At 47.3% G+C, this 19,678-nt stretch overlaps 1 protein-coding gene across 5 annotated transcripts in view; it reads right to left on the reverse strand.

Moving 5' to 3' along the window:
* Positions 1-19,678, reverse strand: part of col14a1a (collagen, type XIV, alpha 1a) — a 594,115-nt gene that overhangs the window by 400,968 nt on the left and 173,469 nt on the right. For all 5 annotated transcript variants that reach the window (XR_014569038.1, XR_014569039.1, XM_083761059.1 and 2 more), the window contains exons 43-45: positions 5,830-5,865; positions 5,022-5,088; positions 3,871-4,059 (exon numbers count right to left, since the gene is read on the reverse strand). Coding sequence is in view for 3 of the 5 variants with exons in the window: in XM_083761059.1 (XP_083617185.1) it covers positions 3,871-4,059; positions 5,022-5,088; positions 5,830-5,865 (292 nt within the window). In the remaining 2 variants the exon portion in view is untranslated. The remainder of the gene's footprint in view (positions 1-3,870; positions 4,060-5,021; positions 5,089-5,829; positions 5,866-19,678) is intronic.

Consider the following 19,678-nt stretch of genomic DNA (forward strand, 5'->3'; position numbering starts at 1 on the left):
AGAAAACATTTGCTTTGCTTTAAAGCCATGCTCTCTCCACTGACTAGTATGCCTACATTAAACGTTTGTTTCAAGGTTAAACAGAATATTAATGTATCAGGCTTGAAGGCTTCCTTTGATGAATCAATTCTGCAACAGGCAAATTATAAAATTGGGTGGCGGCAATGAGAAATGCCCCACAACATAGAGAAGGAAAGATAACCAAGTTCATTAGTTAAAATACTGAAAATATTATTTTATGAAGGTCTTGTCCATTAATGTCGCCTTAAATCTGCCAGCAGGTATTATTTATGAATAACCTCCATAGTTTATTTTTACTATAGAACAAAGGTCCCCGTAATGTGTTCAAGGGAACCAGCTCTTAAAATACTTAGAGACCTCTTGTCTTGTCCATATAAAATGATTATTTAGCAGTTTATTTGTTTTTAAAGTAGAATGGGCTAGCCCCAATGAAAATAAGTCATTTCATTTGTGCCCCAAGACCTGTTCTCCCTGCAGAGTCTGAATACTCTATTTTCAGTAGTCTGTGTAAAAAATAAAGTAGTTTGTGTGAGTTGGACCAGTGGCTCCCGGCTGCAAGTAAGTTGTTTGAATATAAATTATTTCTCTTGTAAGCGACTGCAGGAAAAGGTAGACCTGAATTACCACCACTGAAGTGACAAACTGTAAATCTGTTGGTTTGATTGAAAAGTAAAGGAGAGCCCCTGACTCACTATTACAGTATGTTATCACATTAAGCACTGAATGCCATAATTACTTTGAGTATTTTAGTGTTGTTTATAAAACAAACCATTCAGTTTAGTCTGTTATTGCTAGTCACTAAATCCCTTACATCTCTTCACCGTGGCTGGCTGTTTGATAAACTCCCCTCTCACTACAATAAGTAGCTGTCTAAACATAAACAATATGCATGATCTGGTAGACCTCTCAACAGCAGTTATAATGTATAAAGCACATAACAGACTGCTTCCGCCCTGTGTCCAGGAGTTGTTCGAGGCTCGAGAGAGCAGGTACAATCTCAGGTACAATCTCAGGGGATTCGTACCCCCCCCGGATAGGCACAATAAGCCATTGGCTTCAGCTTAAACCCTTTTGGTCTCAATTTTTTTAATAATAATAATACATGTAATGTAATGTCTTTGCTTTTTGACCAAAATAAAACTGAACTGAACTGAACTGAACTGAACTAATGTGTCTCAGTTGTGCTGATGGTTGATCTACTTGATAACATGTAGTTGCCATGTTTTAAAACAACAAGCCTGTTTGCTTGTGTTACTTGGAACTGTGAAGCAGTCATCTTCAGAATGTACACAGGCCATAGACAGAGTGTGCATTTCTGAGGAAATAATTTATACTGTATAACGTATGGTGTAAATTACTATCCCAATGCAATTTCACTCCTACCTTTCTCTGTCTGTGTGTCTCTCTCAATCTGGGCTGTCCATTCTGGCTAATAAACCATATTTTATGTCACCATCTCTCCCTGGGTGCCATTTAGGACTTCTATTTTACTTACTTCTATATTACTAATCTAATTACAGTATTATGATCTGGGGGCGTGTGGTATGTCATATTGCAATTTTGGGCATGTTAAGAAGCGCTTTTGACACCCCGCGGAGTGCGCAAAACGGCCTTGAATTAGTCATGGGTGTGTTTAAGGCGTGTTTGAGACGTACCCAATCAACATGTCCGTACTATTCTATTTACCAGTCAGCTGATGTCACATACGGAATGCGCACTTTGGGGATCGTGGTATTACATTTCTTCAGGCTGGCACCATAGAAGACATGACATGACTTTGTCACATTTGGGTTAATTATTCCTATTGCACTGCATGCTATCACCTTTATGCCTCAAAAGAACAGACCCACCTATACCTTTCAGATCGGAATGGAACTGCGAGTAGATAGCAGCATATTGGCAAATTGGCAATCCATGCGTAATGTTCCCAGAATCGTCTAACCCCCGAACATGCAAGTTCGTTTGATATTGTTTAATTCGATAACGATAGAACCATGTACCATACAGCGAATGAAAGCAAGATTCCTAAGGAATATGGAGATTTTTACATTTAATAAAACGGTTGAGAAATGAGAGAACCATGAGTGTTTATAGGCTAATATCAACGTTTTTTTATGAAAGACAAACGGGCTGTGAACTTGAAGAGCTCAATCACCATCCCGACACGGAAGAAATATAGCCTAGTGCATGCATGTATATGCACTGTTGCACTTGCACACAGTAGCCTACACACGCTCTTTATTTGTTTCTATTGAAAAACACCAGTAAAATAACGTTTATTATATTTTATTTCATTCAAGTCACGACGAAGGAATGAGTTGAATGCGTGCTGCGTAATGCTGTGGCCCCGATGGTATGGTCTTCGCTGAGTTCGCTCGTAGCATTTTATTGAAGAAGACTTGAATCGGGTGTGATACAGCATATGAAAGCAAACTTCCCACGGATTATGGAGATGTTTTTATTTATTTTTAAGGTTGAGAAATGAAAGAATTATGGCCGTTTCTAATCTCAACATTTTTACCAAAGAAAGCCTCTCTCTTTGCGCAGCAGAGAGCAGCTGTTGCCATGTCCCATAGAAACAACTAAATAGGTCTATAAAAATAATCCCAAAAGAAGCGCATATAACAGGGGTCTGTAACCTATTTTAAATGAAGTGCCATGTTTTTATTTTCTAAATAGTGAGTCTGCCATATCCAGATTAATTTGAATGACACCACATTAAAATAAAAAAACATATTTTGATTGTCCACAAATATAAAGTTCTTCCTTCTTTTTAAATATGTTCTTGCACATTGTTATAATGATCATTATATATCCCCCTGCAGTCAGAGTTCATAGTTCTAATGAATGAATGTGATGCATTGTGAGCTGGTATAGATCTGCTATTTTCAAAAGTAATCTTTTTATTTAATTTTTGGATTAGCCGTCCTTAGTTGGGCAAATGCATTCATCTGGGGATCCTTGACATGGGAATGTGCTGTGTGAGGATCACTGGTTTAAACAACATTAGGAGAAAAGCCCAAATAACCACTTTAGAAACAAGAAAAGCAACCACACAGAAAGCAACTTTACAGAAAAATAAGCCGCTTATAATAAACAGACATGGCAACACTCTACCAGCCTCCCAGAGCCGCTCAAGTGTCAAATCAAACAGTGCTTTTTGCGTTTATGAGGTGGTCAGACCCACGTCTAATCGTTATGCGCTGAGTGTCTTTAGGTCAAGGGGCTTAATAGCAAATTGCGCAAAGCGAAAATAATTAACATATGGACACTCCCACAATGCTAAAATATTCAGGAACGCGGTAAGCCATAATGTGTGTGCGTTCAACACGGGCCAGTGCGTTCAACACGGGCCGATATGCCTTTCATAATACGAATGTGCGCAGAGCGAGGCCAATTTATGTATTTCCATTGGTAAAACGCACCTTCAAAATCTACCCCCCTATCTCTAACCCACCTCCATTACTTGGCCTTTATTGCGTCATTCTTATGCACCAAGTGCCCTGATACATTAGGAACATTTTCCATATATTTGATGGACTTTCACAGTCAGAGTTGATGGTGCAAATGCTCTGCACACTCAGCATATAACGGTAACAATACAGTAATTAAGTGGATAGGTGGCTGTGCTGTAATTCAGTGGTTCTCAACCTGTGGGTCGGGGCGATTATTTTGGGAAGTCCCAAGTTCAAATATGGTTATTTTGGGTGGGAGACCTGAAAAGGTTGCGAACCACTACTGTAATTGAATGGAACAAGAGAGGAGCATACTTTCTTGTACACATTAACTACACAACTTACCTCTACCTCCTCTCTGTCCTCTACCTCCCTCCACCCTCTTGCACCTCACCTCTTTCTCCCGGCCGTCCACCTTGGCCATTGGTACCGGGGAAGCCCGGCCTGCCGGACGGGCCCTGTTCTCCCTGAGGACCCGGGGCTCCTCTCCTGCCGGCCTCTCCCGGTGGGCCAGGCACTGTCCGGACCGACACCGCTGGCTGGGGGATCTGGTTCAGGATTGAGTTGTATCGAGACAGGTGGCCTGGATGGAAAAGAGGAGAGGAATCTAACAATGTATATTTGTGGTTTGACATAGCCTGTTTGATATTTTTACATTTCAAAAATCAAGCTGATATACAAGATCACAATGAGACGTTAACTGTAGATGCTGTGGCTATTTACACTACATTTGTGGCTATTTCCGCTTTTTTCTTCTTTTATGTAAAAAAGTAATAATAACAATGATTATTATTATTATTAATACATGAACAGTAAGATGAACAACTGCTACAATTACTAATAGTATGCGCGTGACCCTCATCATCATCATACTCAGAGGTGGAAGTTATGCGGGAACGGGAACTCCTACTGAGGGGCAAAAACTACTTTCTGGCCTTGACAGCCCATTCATCCAAACAGAAAAGTCCAATCTGGTTGCATCAATGACATTAAACGATGTTAAACTCACTTTGCCACACGATTTTTCACTTTATGCAAGCGCATACCCTCTATAACAATTACGTATGTGGAACAAATAGGATTCTTGAGTGACTAGCACCTAACACAGAACAAGAAAATAAAGCTGTGTGGATTCTTAAAAAAGATACAGTAATTGGTTATTCATTGCTTTATTGCTGGATTACAATAGGGGTATGAAAGAATAATGGTAAATGGTGCATTTATATAGTGCTTTACATAGATTGTGCATTACATTCACCCATCCATACACCGATGGTGGAGGAAACCATGCAAGGCACCAACCTACACATCGGGAGGAATTAGGGGTTTACAGTCAAGGACACTTCGACACTAACTCTGGGAGAGGCCGGTATCGAACTCATGGAACCTCATGGTTCCCATCCGGCTGCTCTACCGGCCACTCTACCCCTGAGCCACTCCCGCCCCCAGAAATAATGGAAATACTGTATATGAGTGTGAACGAAAGTTCTGTAAGCAGTGATGCTGACATCTTTTTTGTTTGTACTCTTTGTACTTAGTACTTACTCTGGATAAGCTGCTCACAGACTTGACGTGCAATGGCACGTACTGCCGCTTGGGATTGGACATCACCCTTAAGAACAAACACAATGCTGTTACAACATGACACTTTAATACAACATTCACTTCTCTGCTATCAGTTCTCACATTAATGTGAGAGGCTGATTTCTAATTGCGTTTCCTTTCCCACGAGCCAGGGAAATAAAAGCAAAAAAAGCAGCATAGTAATTGTGCTGCCCTGCTAGGATGTAAACGTGTTTAGATTAGTTAGATGAAGAAATCCTGTGGGTCCATCTCTAGAGTGCCTCTAGTTGGCAAAGTGCATTCCTCTAGCTCTCAGCAGATATGGCCTGGCTACTGCGTCAGCAATATGCAGGCACCGCTATGCTGCAAATTTGAACTGTAAGGTTGATTTAATACAGTTTACTCTAAGTTTAAGTCACAAGGGAATGTGGGGGGAGAGAGAGAGAGAGAGAGAGAGAGAGAGAGAGAGAGAGAGAGAGAGAGAGAGAGAGAGAGAGAGAGAGAGAGAGAGAGAGAGAAATTAAGTAGATACTGTACAGTATATAAAATATTTATATGCTGTAAATGTAAATAAATAGAGAAAGAGAAGGGAATACAGAGTTTGTTTATGTGAGACAGTAGGACAGGGGGAGAGATGGTTGTAAAGTATTCAGTTTGCTCTGAACAACATTAGTAAGTAATTGTGAATCTTATACTGTCAGCACAATAACATAATTTCCACTGCAAAATGGAGCAATAAACGTTGATTTGTTCTAAGCAGTGGCTGAAGGATATGGGTAGAATGACTTACTCTCTCCCCCTTATCGCCTTTGGTACCAGCAGGACCCTGGAAGATAAAAAAGGCCACACAGAAAGATAACAAACATTAAACTGGGATGTGGTCTGAAATATAGGCAAGCTCATTGTTCTCTCTCTATCTCTTTCTCTCTCTCTATTTCTCATCCACTCCTTCTCTCAGGTTGTCTTCCCATCTCTTAAAGAAATGTCCAAAGATTCAGACATTTTTAGAAACCCCCATCCTCTCAGTCTCATTCAGTTTGGTTCTTTGCCACCTCTCTTTGTTTATTTCGGTAACACTTGCTACCCATGTTTATAACGCATTATGAACACACTTACAGTATAAGACATTATAATCTTCTCATAACCATGTATAATTATATTTATAAGTGCTCATAAATAATCATAATACTTTATAACCTTAATCATAACACATTAGCTAGCTATAGTTATCTCTGTATCTCTCCAGCTATGATTCAACAGCTGGTAGAATACTGATGCATTTGAGAAGTGTTTTTCTAATTCTTCGTTATAGTTGCCTAAAGACACACACTATCATGCACGCACAATGTGTGCATGCAGCTTGAGTTCGCACACACTCACTCACTCACTCACTCACTCACTCACTCACTCACTCACTCACTCACTCACACACACACACACACACACACACACACACACACACACTCTGCCTAAAGACAGAGCAACTGCTGTTTACAACCTCTTGGATGGGGAAGTGTTTGGCTTGCAACAAGCACGCACGCACACGCACACGCGCACACACACACACACACACACACACACACACACACACACACACACACACACGTGCGCGTGCCAAACAACTACACTTTACCAACAAAGTGCATGGATGCTTATCTGAGAGTAAGGATACAGCAAAGTGCTGAGATGATAAAACATGTTTGATGCTATTGCTCTCACAGCCGGTTAAAGGACCTCCATTGAAAGAAAAACAAGAAATGATCACATAGTGATATTTGTCAGGTGAAAGAAGCGCTGTCTCCATGTCTCGTCTCCCCCCCCCCCCCTTGCCTCTTTCCTTCCCATTGGCCAGAGGGCAGCTTTGCCGTTGCTTGGTGTCCCATTGGCCAGAGGAGGCAATCAGGTTAGGCCGTCAGTATGACTAGGGCTAGAACAGGTTGTCTAGTTTTCATGAGCTTTCATTAGTCAGGTGGTTTCACCTGACAAAAATGCCATCATGTTCTTGGCCATTCGACTGATTGTGATTGTGTTTGTGTGCAAGTGTGTGTGTGTGTGTGTGTGTGTGTGTGTGTGCCTGCGTGTGCCTGCGTGCGTGCATGTGTATTGATGTATAGATGTAAAGAAAGAAAATGCAGAAAATAGCAAGAGATGTGTGTGAAATCTGTGTAAAATATGATACTTGTGGCAAGATTTGGCACATGCAGCGAGAGAAATAGATTAAAAAACATATTATCCTCGCGTGCGTTCCCACTTCCCAGGCCTACAGACCCAACAAGTGGACAAGCTGAATGTACTGTACTTAGCGACAGTGTTGTACAATTATTAAAAGGATATACTGTAGGAAAGCTGAGCAAATACATCAAACAACACTGTGGTATTAACTATTAAATATTATAAGATTCATGATACTGTTTGTTAATGCCTGCATAGAAAAAGAGGATCTGCTGCGGTGCCCGCAGCACCACCTTCTGGCTCGGGTGGAGTCTGTGGAACCATTGCCCACCACTCCTCCTGAATGAAGTGTCTGGTTATGGGACTCTGGTGCAACGCACAGGTCCTAGGCCTGGTGAGAGTGGACCTGGTGAGACGTAGGAGGGGCCCAGACAGGAGTCAACCCACAGAGGCCAGTCCTTCCATGTGCCAGAAGCGTACCTCCCAGCCCTAGCAGAGTTGTTCTGGAGTAGTTCCAACGGATTGTGTGGCCCTGGTTTTGCCCTAGTGGGACTGATCGAGGGTAGCTACTGGGACGTAAGTCGGGACTTGATCACCCCGGCTGGGTCGCCTGAGTGAGGGGTATGATGTTCCGGAAACCCTGATGACCTTGGGATACATCACTGAGGATACGTCCCAGGTGCATCCATGCACCTGGGACGTATCCCCATGCATGTTTTTTGTTATACTATTAAAGGAACACTTTATCAAATTTCAGCCATATCTTCATATTCACTAGTTGGAAGAAACACACTATTGGAAGGTTTAAGGTTTTTATTGAATGAGAGAAAGAAGTGATGAGGGTTGTGATGAGGAGGAGAGCGGGGCGTGGGTTCCGGGGGTTCGCCGACCCTGAAGTCTTTGGGGAAGGGGTCGTGTGGCGGTCAGCCCGCGGCACACGTGGGGCGTGATCGCGTGGCGGTCAGCCCGCGGTACGCTGGAGGCGTGATCCCCCGTGGGAACTGTGAGGAAGGGACGAGGTGAGGAGAGATGGAGGAGAAAGAGCAGTGGAAGCTGCTGGTCTTGAGGTGGTGATGGGGATGGTGGCGGGATACGAAAAGCATAGAGGATGCTGGGTTGTCTGAGGCGGGTATAAGTAGGCTGGGTAGATTGGCAAGGAGGGCGGAGGATGGCATGAGGGCATGGTCAAAGTGTGTTTCTCCGCCTCCTGAACATCAGTTGTTCCAACTCCATTTCACTAGTTGGAAGAAACACACTATTGGAAGGTTTAAGGTTTTTATTGAATGAGAGAAAGAAGTGATGAGGGTTGTGATGAGGAGGAGAGCGGGGCGTGGGTTCCGGGGGTTCGCCGACCCTGAAGTCTTTGGGGAAGGGGTCGTGTGGCGGTCAGCCCGCGGCACACGTGGGGCGTGATCGCGTGGCGGTCAGCCCGCGGTACGCTGGAGGCGTGATCCCCAAAAGGACTACGGGGGCGACTACTAGGCCAGGGAGTTGTGGGCCTGTTTGATGTCGTGGAGGGAGGAGCGGATGTAGGTCAGGTATGCCTGGGAAGACCATCTACCTAGCAGGCGGACGGTGTGGTCCTGGAGGCCTCGGCTGGCAGCTGTGGAGGCAGCGCCGATGCGGAAGGAGTGGCCGGAAAAGTTTTCCGCAGGGTAGCCTGAGATGGTGAGGATTTGGCGGAGGTGGAGGAGGAACCAGCCATGGGTAGCGACGGTTCCGTGTTCGTCGATGAAGAGGGGGTCCTGGGGGAGAGCGTGCTGGGATTGTCTGAGGCGGACGTGGTTGGCCAGGGATTCAAAAGGACTGGTGGGAGAGTTGAGGCGGAAGAAGTAGATGGGGATTGGGCGATGCTGGGAGGTCTTGCTTCGTTTCAGGGTGAAGACCAGTGTGTCGTGGTCGTGGGAAGTTATGTCGGAGAGGCAGGGGTGGATTGCGGGGTCGAAGTTCCGGTTGGCGGCTGTGAACTCCGAGCAGCGGAGGAAGCCGTAGAAGGCGAGGAGGAACATGGATTCGAGGGTGGAGTTGAGGGTTTGGTTGGCGTAGCTGGATCTGACGGTGTGGATGCAGGAGGCCAGGATTTCTATGGTGAGGGGGAGGCGCCGAGGGGGGAGTCGTGGTTCGCCGCGCTGTAGGCCTTTGAGTTGGAGAAGGATTTGGGGGTGCTGAGTGAAAGGATGGGGTGAACCGGTTAGGAGTTTGGTGAAGAAACTGATCCCGCAGAGGTAGACTCGGATTGTGGAGGAACGGGTGGAGAGGGCAGAGGCGCTGTGGCTGATGTAGGCGGAGAGGGAGAGGAGATCGAGGGAAGGGAAGGGTAGGTTGTGGCGGATCCAAGTTGATCCAAGCTGTCCGGTAGGATGAGAGGGTGGAGTCTGCTATGCTCAGCAGGACGGATTGCTGGGACTGGAGGATGAGGTGGTGGAGAGGATGCTCTAGGGGAAGGTGATGTCGGAAAATGGAGGGACTGGGACCGGAAGGGGATCGGAGTGTGGTGCCAAGGTCTTGAATTTCTGAAAGAGAAAGCGGGAAAGGGAGTCAGCGATGGTGTTGTGGTGGCCGGGGACGTGGGCAGCGCGGAGGAGAAACTGGTGGGTGACGGAGAGCCAGGTTAGGCGGCGCAGGAGGGACATGACGGGGAGAGAGGAGCAGCGGCCTTTGTTGATGATTTGTACGACGGCCTGGTTGTCGGTGTGGATGAGGACACTCTTGCTGGTCCACTCTGTGCCCCACAGGGCTGCGGCGACGACTATAGGGTAGAGTTCGTAGAGGGTGGAGGATTGGGTATGGTCAGGGTCGAGGAGGTGGAGTTCGCCAGGCCAGGGGGAGGAGAACCACCTTCCGGCGTAGTAGCCGCCGAAGCCTACTGAGGGGGCCGCATCTGTGTATAGTTGGAGGTCTTCGGGGGAGGAGACAAAGTCGTTGTAGAAAAAGGTGATGCCGTTCCAGTTTGAGAGGAGGAGGTGCCAGAGGCGCAGCTCCATTTGGCAGGGGGAGTCGAGCGTGACTTGGTGGTGAAGGGAAGGGACTGAGGTGGAGAGGTGGAGGAGGTTGGAGATGAAGGAGCGGCCTTGGGGGATGATGCGCATGGCGTAGTTCAGATGGCCGAGTAGGGAAAGGAGCTGTTGCTTGCTGCACTGGGGGAGGTCCATGTAGTTGGAGAGTAGGAGGGTGATGCGGTTGAGCTTGTCGGGGGGCAGGGAGGCTTGGAGTGAGACAGTGTCCAGAGTGATTCCTAGGAATTCGAGGGATGTGGAAGGGCCCTCGGTCTTCTCTAGGGCGAGGGGGACGCCGAGGTCATTGAAAAGGGAGGTGAGTGTGGTGAGGCCGGATGCGGGGGGTGCGTGAGGGGGAGTGACGACGAGGAAGTCGTCTAGCAGGTGGGTGACGTAGGGGAGCTTGCAGTTGTTGAGGAGGATCCAGCAAAGGGCTTCGGCGAGGGTGTCAAACAGCTTTGGGCTGCTCCTGCAGCCGAAGGTGAGGCGGACGGCGAAGTAGTAGGCGTCCTGCCAGAAGACCCCAAAAAGATGCCAGCTGTCGGGGTGGAGGGGGAGGACTTTAAAAGCTGCGGTGACGTCGGCTTTGGCCAGCTGGGCGCCTTGGCCGGCGAGTCGGATGAGGTTTATGGCGCCATCTATGGTGGCGTATTGCATGGAGAATGGGGGGCTGGGGATGAGGCTGTTGATGCTGGGGGTGGAGGTGCCGTGGGGGGAGGAGAGGTCGAGGATGATCCTCTTTTTCCCTGAGTATTTCCGGGTGGCGATGCCGAGGGGGCTGATGCGGTAGATGGGGAATGGTGGGGTGGAAAATGGGCCGATCATGAATCCGTTTTTGACTTCTTTGGTGAGCAGGGTGGTGACGGAGTCGGGGTCGGTGATGGCGGACTGGAGGTTTTGGCAGATGTGGCTGTTGGTGGGGAGGGTGATGAGGCCGGGGGAGAAGCCGTAGTTCAGGCCTCCGAGGAGGAAGCAGGCGGTTGCGGGGTCTGGGTGGCGTGATAGTGCGGCGGCCAGGGCGGGGATGTTGATGGGGGTGGAGAGGTGCCGGAGTAGTCAGCTGGGTCTGGAGGGATTGGTGGGGTGTTGGGGGCAGGAGGGGCGGGCATGGGCGCCCCCGCAGTGGGTGCAAACGTGGAGCATCCTGCAGACGGAAGCGGAGCACCCTATGCCGTTGAAGTTGTTGCATATGGCCTCTGTGCCACAGTAAAGGACTGGGCGGCCACGTACGTCAGTTGTTTGTTTGGAAGCTGGGTATTGGGGGGTTCGTTGCGGGGGCGGGGCGCCGATGGCGAGGAGGGGGGGAAGACTGGAAGCTGGTTTGGTGGTGGGTTTGGTGGTGGGTTTGGTGGTGGGTTTGGCGGCGGTGTGGACGTGCTGACTGGCGGCAGGGTACTGGCTGGTGACGGGGGTGCGGGTGGCGGCGTGGACGCACTGGCTGGCGGGGTGGGTGGGGTTGCCGCAAAGGTTACAGGCGATGGCGAGCCTTCCTGCGAATATCCGGCAGTAGAGTTCCAGGTCTAGTTGACCCCAGTATGTGGCGGTGTTGAGCTGGTGGAGCCTTGCTGCGGCGGTGGCGGATAACTGGCGGTGGTACTCTAGGAAGAGTGAGCCGCCGAACCTCACGGCTAGGTCTAGGATGGTGGTGTGGTAGTTGTCCAGCTCCTGGCGCCGGGCTGGGTAGGTGGAGCAGATGACGTCTCTGTAGAGTGAGAATGCCAGGCCGAACTCGGCGACGGTGAGGATGGCGGAGCGTGAAGGGGTGGGGTTGCGGAGTTGGATGGAGAGGTCTCCGCACTCAATGACGCGGGATTCTGAGTTGGTGGTGGAGGGACGGAGGAGGGTGGCCAGGTCGATGTCGTTACCTGAGAGAATCTGGTTCCGGAGGGCGGCGCAGATGTTCTGGGGGTTTCTTGCTGGGGCGTTGGGCGGGACGACTGCTGGGGTTGCTGTGGAGAGAGAGAAGTTGGGAGGACGGGGGGGGAGAGGGTAGGAGGGGTCGGAAAGGACGCTGGGGAGAACCAGCGTAGGGTGGTAGGTAGCCGGGAGGTGAGGGTAGGCAGGGTGAGCCTGTGGGAAGGCAGGAGAAGCCAGGGGGACGGTGGGTGGAGCCTCGGCAGGAGAAGCCATGAGGTGGGTGGGGGGAACCCCGGCAGGAGAAGCCATGAGGTGGGCGGGGAGAACCTCGGCAGGAGAAGCCATGAGGGGGGCGGGGAGAACCTCGGCAGGAGAAGCCATGAGGGGGGCGGGGGGAACCTCGGCAGGAGAAGCCATGAGGGGGGGAGGGGGGACCTGGGAGGGCGGGTAGGCTGGGAGAGCCTGAGGGAAGGCCTGGATCAAAGCAGCCACGAGAGTGGCGATGGATGGGGGGATGGGGGGAGTTTGAGTGGGGGGGGTGGGGGGTGGTGCGGGCTGCGCGGCGGAGGAGGACGAGAGGGAGGAGGTCAAGAGGGAAAGGAGGGATGTGAGGGTGTGGGGGGCAGGCACTGATTGGAGGTCTGGCTGATTGGAGGGATTGTGATGGCGGGGGGGAGGGGGGTGGTTGAGCTGGTTGGAATTGTGCCAACACTGAAGGTGGGGGGGGGAAGAGAGGTTGGGATGACGCGGGACCGCTTGGACCGGCGGGTGACGTCATCGGTGGTGGCCGCGCTGGGAGCGCGCCTCGTGACGTCATCGGTGGGCGCCGTGTTTGAGGAAGTTGAAGGAGTTGCGTTGTTGTTGTTGTTGGTGCTGTCGCAGAAAAGTTTGAACAAACCCGCCTTGTTGGTGGAGCGGACAAACGGAACGTTGAGCAGGCGGAGCTGCTTGTGAAGTCCTACTACCGTCCAGTCGGAGATGGCGGGTTGTGGCGGGCTTGGGTTGCTGGGAGGTTGCGAAGCGGCGGAGCTGCGGGTGGCGGTGAGGACGCGCCTGGAGCGCAGGGTCGCCTGGGTGGGTGGAGGGAGGGCTGGTGCCGGTGGTTGGTGGCGAGTCTCACGACCCTTCCTCTTCTCGGAGCGGAGCTTTCGGATACGGTCCCGAATGCGGCTCCGGATAAGGCTGAGCCTGGATGGCTGAGAGACGGCGGTCTGGGGGGCTGTGGTGGGACGGCTGTCATCGTCGCTGGACGTGTCAGTGTCAGGTATGAGCGTTGGGCTCCCCTGTCCGTCCGTGGGAGGATCGTCCTCCGAGGTGGAATAAACCATGGCAGGTGAGCCGCTGGTTTCGTGTTGCTGGTTTTTTGTTTCTGTTGCTAGTATGTGTACGTGCGTTGTGGCGTGTACGAGCATACGAAAAGCATAGAGGATGCTGGGTTGTCTGAGGCGGGTATAAGTAGGCTGGGTAGATTGGCAAGGAGGGCGGAGGATGGCATGAGGGCATGGTCAAAGTGTGTTTCTCCGCCTCCTGAACATCAGTTGTTCCAACTCCATTAATTGGTTCTCACTAAAGCTTATTATAAGATGATACAATTTCTGTCTATTAATTCTGTCTAGACTGTAACCTGAATCCGCCAGATGGCGGCAGCAGTGAGTTCCTCCTCCTGCTCCCATCTGGTCCCTCTCGGGCAGAGAGGGACTCCGATCAAATGCTGATCGGAGTGATATGCAGCTAGAGGCAGGATCAACGTGAGACTGATGACGTATTGAAGCGCTGCCACAGCGCCACAGCTGCCACAGCACACATAAACACAACCTAACAAGACTACAACTCAAAATGATTATGGAGATATCAGATCTTTGTCCCGCTGCTTCCGGTTCATCGTTTCTGCTTGAGAGAGACCATATGCAGGCAGGAGGAGGGAACTTGTGAACTCAATACTGCCGCAATCTGCCAGAGTCAGCTAGGTAGGCTGTGGATAGCTCCGAAACTTGCCTCCCAGTAACATAACTGGTGGGGATTCTATTAATGAAAACTACAGCCTTCCATTTCCTGGAAATTTAGCACACTGAAATAGAATAAACGTTAGTTGTAAAAAAACAACAACAAACGTAACGCCATGGCTTCAATGTGGATCTTGGAATTCATGTTGCTGATCTATGACATCAGTCACATATGACACCACATTTTGCCATTTGAATTCCATTATCAAACTTGAAAATTCACAATTCTGGAAAATTGCAAGTGTGGTTGCTACTGTATGATGATGATGTATTGACCCGTATGATGTCACAGGGGGTGGAATAATAAAAACAAAACTTTTCGAGAATACTAAATAAAGCCAGGCAATTTCTATAGTCTGGGTGCCACACTAACTAATTAAAAGTTGCGTCATGAACCAATTAATCTAGAGATTTTATTTTTGACTGTATGACCTACGATTCAAGTTATAGGCCAAAAAGTGAATCGACTTTATAGTGCTTCAATGAGGCCATTTAAAAAAAATGGGGGTGGACCAGAGTTTCTTCCTTGGCTTACTGGCCTGGGTGTGTGCTTGCAAAGTTCGGTCCATCTGTGCCCAAAATTAGCTGCTTATACAGTCAACGAACGAACGCCGGACGGACGAACTCGCGGGATCGAAAACCTTATCACTTAATTAATGGTCATTAATGGTCACTCACAATAGACATTTTTCCACCTCAGCCATATTGGCATGGAATTGTAGGGTAATTTGACATCCTTCACATGTGTTACCAATGATTATAATTAAGTCTCTGTTCATTTCAGATCAAACAGAGTCAGGGTGCTGCATGTTGGCTCACTGAAAAAGCTCTACACGAAATGGAATTACAGTATTATCATTCTTAACACCTGTGTTTGCTCAATTGCTCTACTATTTTATGTCAATATTTGAAACAATATTAGAGAAATATTTTGTACAGGTATGTTGGACACACCCAGCAATATCAACGTTGTATCTTAGTTGTACTGTAAATCTGAAATGTTATTTTTTCATTATTTCAAGTATTAAAACTATATAACAAGAGCTGAAGCAAATCTAGTCCCAGATTAAAACTTTTGTCTCAAAAATCTTTTCTCAGCATGAGCCTAGATTGATCAACCAATGACCATTACACTTATGATATTTGTTTACTTTATTTAATCAGGGGAGACCCTTGAGAGCATGCTCTCTTTTACAAGGACGCCCTGGGTACAATCATATTTACAAAAAATAACACAAAATAACACAGTGATAACACAGTGATAACAGTGCAGTGGCCTCCAAAAAAAGGCTAAGTCTAATGTTTCACATTGGCTGTTAGAATCCAGAGTTGGAGAACGCTTTACAGCTGGAAACACTGTAGCATATTGTGTAACCATCCTGCAGTGGTATAGTTACTTTGTACTTGCGTGCATGTGTTATGTCTTTAATTTCCCACACATAATCTCCTATAGGTGGCGGTGGGGTATAGAAGCATATCTCTGTCTTTTGCATTCCTCATTTTTCGTTTTCTGTCTAAACTCCATCCCTATGGTTTCAATATTACAGATCAGAAGGAAAAGTGGTCAGCTGGTGCACTGATGTAATCAAATGAAAGAAAATCCACACACAAACGTCTGCAGATTTATTTACAGTAGGTAACGTTCCCAGACACCAGGCTCTTCCACTTTAGAAGAGCATGGTGGCTCGGAACATTACCTGAATAAATCGGCGAGTCTGTTAATTGGTGTGTGGATTTTCCTTAACTTGATTACATGATGAAATTGATCCAACAGCTTTGGGATGTGCGTAGCTTCAGCAATATTTTTTTTATTTCTCAACTGGTGCACTCACTCATCCACGTTAGCATGGAAGTTATAAAAAAAGAAAAGAGCAGACAATATATAAATATATATATATATATATATATATATATATATTAATGCTGGGCCGTTATCGGCGTTAACGTGCTGCGTTAACGCGAGAATATTATCGCGCGTCAAAAAAAATATCGCCATTAATCTATTCTCAAAGTTGGGTCTGGGAGCTGGGTCTGCATTGACTGCATAAAGCGAGCAAGCTAGGAATTTCACTTTGATAGTTTTACCTGGCCGAATTACTCTGTGGGAGGGAGAAGTCCTAATCTAACAGGGACAAGGTGAAATAAATTACTCTGAGAACGGGGCGGTAACAAATCCTAACCTAACCGGACACGGGTGAAATTAATGAACAGTGCGGCGTGCCACATCAAACGTCAGCATGCAGGACGCTGTGAACCCGGGTTTGCATCAGGGGAAATTTCTTTACAAGAAGCTTCCCAATGGAAACCTCGACAAGAACTAGCCCTCCAAGCAGAACCCAAATGCTACTGAAGTTTCTGACATTTTGTTGACACAGATAGCATTGGGTCCTGTAGCACTACTACCATGCCACCTGGGACGCACCCATTTAAAAACATAAACAACATGTTTAGCGGCTCCCCGCGCTCTTTGACGATATTTTTCAGTGTGAGGCTTTCTGAATATGTAAAGTATAAGTACCCATACATGCCGCTGCGAATATCTCCTGTGGCGCGGAAGCCGTTAAGTATTTTTAATATATGTTTGCCCGATTTGGAAGCTTGGATTCTTCTCTTCCTTCCTTGTTTATTGACACCTCATTGTACCGCCTATCTGGCTAGCTAGTGGCGCTATAGCTATGACACAGCAGATCAGAGGCAGGGACGTAGCCTCACAAGCCAACCGCACACCGGGAGGCGGTACAATAAACGGTAAACAAACAAGAAGAAATAAAGCGACCAAATCGGTCAAACAAAGATTAAAAATACTTAACGGCTTCCGCGCCACAGGAGATATTCGCAGCGGGATGTATAGCTACTTAAAGTTACCGAATTCAGAATAACTCAAGGAAAATAATGCCGTCACTTGGCGCAGATCCTATTTTAGAGAGAATTTCTACATCCGTGTACTGGAATTTCCATACGAAAATATAGGTCTGACCAGGGACCCAACATAAAACTCATAAAAATTTCAGAAAAGCTTTATGTAGGGTCCCGAGAGGGGCTAGACAAGAACAAGGTGGTTTGTACCCTGTGCAAAGCAGAAATGGCTTACTGTAGGAGTTCTTCAAGTCTGAAGTATCACCTAACGCACAAGCATCCCTTTGCGTTGGTTGATGATAGCGAAGCTGCCGGCGGGCCAAGCACTAATATGGCTCCGGGGAAAAGTGTTCGTCAAACTACAATGTTGGAGTGCAACCGTGGCAAGCCCGTCAGCCCAACTTTATCAGCCAAGCTAACTAACCTCCTAGCTCAGTGGATTGCCATCAACTGCCGGCCTATCAGTGTGGTTGAAGATGATGGGCTCGAGCTTCTTCTCCAGGCGGCCACAGGCGACCCATCTTACAAACTACCTGCGAGACGAACTATGCACTCGTTCGCCTTAGGTACGTTATGTAATTTAAATTAATTTACCACGGTGAAGTTGGTCTCGGGCTGGATACCCAGCCATCCTGGCTGAATATCCAACCTGAAACCAACCCCACCGCGGCATATAATATCGCTAATTCAGCCTAACATTTACACAGCTTTAGCTAACGTTATCAGGGATCGATTGATTTATTTTACCACCAGCCAACATTATACGTTTGCTAGCTAGCCCCAACAACGCCAGCCTGCTAATTCTAAGTTTCCTATTAATAGCAAACTTATTCTGATCTACTTTGTCTCTCCTATAACGTCAGGTGTGATTAAAACGGAGGAGCGTCACTTTGCAGAAGCGTGTGCCAGACAGTTTCTCGACGTCGCTAATCAGTGGGGCATATGTGAGGGGTGGGACGCCCCACTGGAGGTACAGTAGGAGAGGGAATAGGAAACCCCAGTACCGATGGAGGTACAGTAGGAGAGGGAATAGGAAGCCCCAGGGTTGGGATTGGGACGCCCCACTGGAGGTGAGTGACTGGTGGAAGAAGGAGAGGTAGAGGTTGTCACAAAGCTACTGACTGTAAACAGTTCTTCATCACCTCTAGGTTTACAGTTTAATTAATGTCATATCCCAGAAAAGGGGGTTGTTCTTGCACCCACTGTTTCAAATTGCCTGTATGGTAACGTGTTTATGGTTATTCGTGTTTAACTGAATAAACAATGTATAACACACGTACATCGTATTGAACATTATTATATTTTCATTACCAATTATGATAGGGCTCCTGGTCTAATGGGCCACGTGGCCCGTTCAAGGATTTACTTCTGGTCATTATTTAGGTAGCGCACACATTATTTGCAATGCCTTCGGCAGAGTTCAAATGAGCCATTTTAATCTAGATTAATCTAGATTAACTCCAGAATTGCAGTGAGATTAATCTAGATTAAAAAAAAAAATCTATGCCCACCACTAATATATATATATCGGCATATATATACCCATATACCCATCGGCAAATAAAGAAAAACAGCACTCTTTTCCTTTGAATTGACGTAATTCAACAGTCTGTCTCGAGAGACTACCTATGCCTTGATACAAGCCTGTGTTAAAGGATTGCATAAGCAACAGCAGTGCAAACATAAAGTAGATATGCAATGGCACTTGGCAAGAAGCTACCATGATTCATAAAGTTTGACGGGAGCAATCAAATCGAATCAGATTGTAGCACAGCTCAGTGCGCTGCAGGACTGGTTGAGACTGCTACCAGTAATTTTTCTCTGGGGCCGAAAGAAAAAAAAGCACCTCTACAGATTGAAATGACTTGAGAGAAGCTAATCCTCCATTGGAACAGTAATCTTGCAGAGGCTTGAAGGGGCAGAACAAGGACTGACAGAGAGAGACATTTTAAAGCTGCAGGAGACGTTTGAAGCTGGACACAATGTTGATGAGACAAAGCTGTGGGAAAGTTCATAATCGACTTTGTGCGTTTCTTCCTCTCTGCATTTGTGTTACTGTGTACTTAATAGCATTAGTGTAAGTTTGATAAAACTGTGTCTTATGACTAAATGAGTTATGGTCCGCTGTCTCTCATCCAGACTTTGCAGTTGGCCTCATCGGAACTGTGCTGGTAGTGGTAGTAATGATGACCATCAAACTGTTACACATCCAATGTCCTCTTTTCTTGTTCCTTTCAGCGGTCCCATCTAAACCTTATAGTGGCAGTGATGGTGACAAAATACTGAATTATTTCGGAGGGAGGTCAGAGAGAGAGAGCGGAAGTCAAGTCACATCCTTCAACATTTCGAAACCCTTCGAAATGTTGTCAGAGAGATACATAAAAACTAGTCAATATAGTCCATAGCAAAGTTTCTCTGGCAACACAAGATCTCATACTAAACATGATAATCAAAACCTGCATGTCATGCATGCCTAGTTATTATGTGAGCGATTTTGTGTAAACCTCAGTTAATGAAATCCACATTTGAGAATGCAATCGCATCCAGAGAAAAGACAAAAAATGTGCAGGTCAGTTTTCATTCAGGAGCTCACAGAAGTAAGCCAGCATTCTGTGTACTGGCCTAATGCAAAACATTATAACAGTGAAAACAAGAAGGCTGGGAATGGCATTTGATTCCTTTGCCTAAGGTTGCACCAAATATAAACTGCCACCCACACGCACGCACGCAAGCATGTACAGGTACATGCACGCAC

The sequence above is a fragment of the Protomyctophum parallelum genome, assembly GCF_964188405.1.
Source record: "Protomyctophum parallelum genome assembly, chromosome: 3".
NCBI lineage: Eukaryota > Metazoa > Chordata > Actinopteri > Myctophiformes > Myctophidae > Protomyctophum > Protomyctophum parallelum.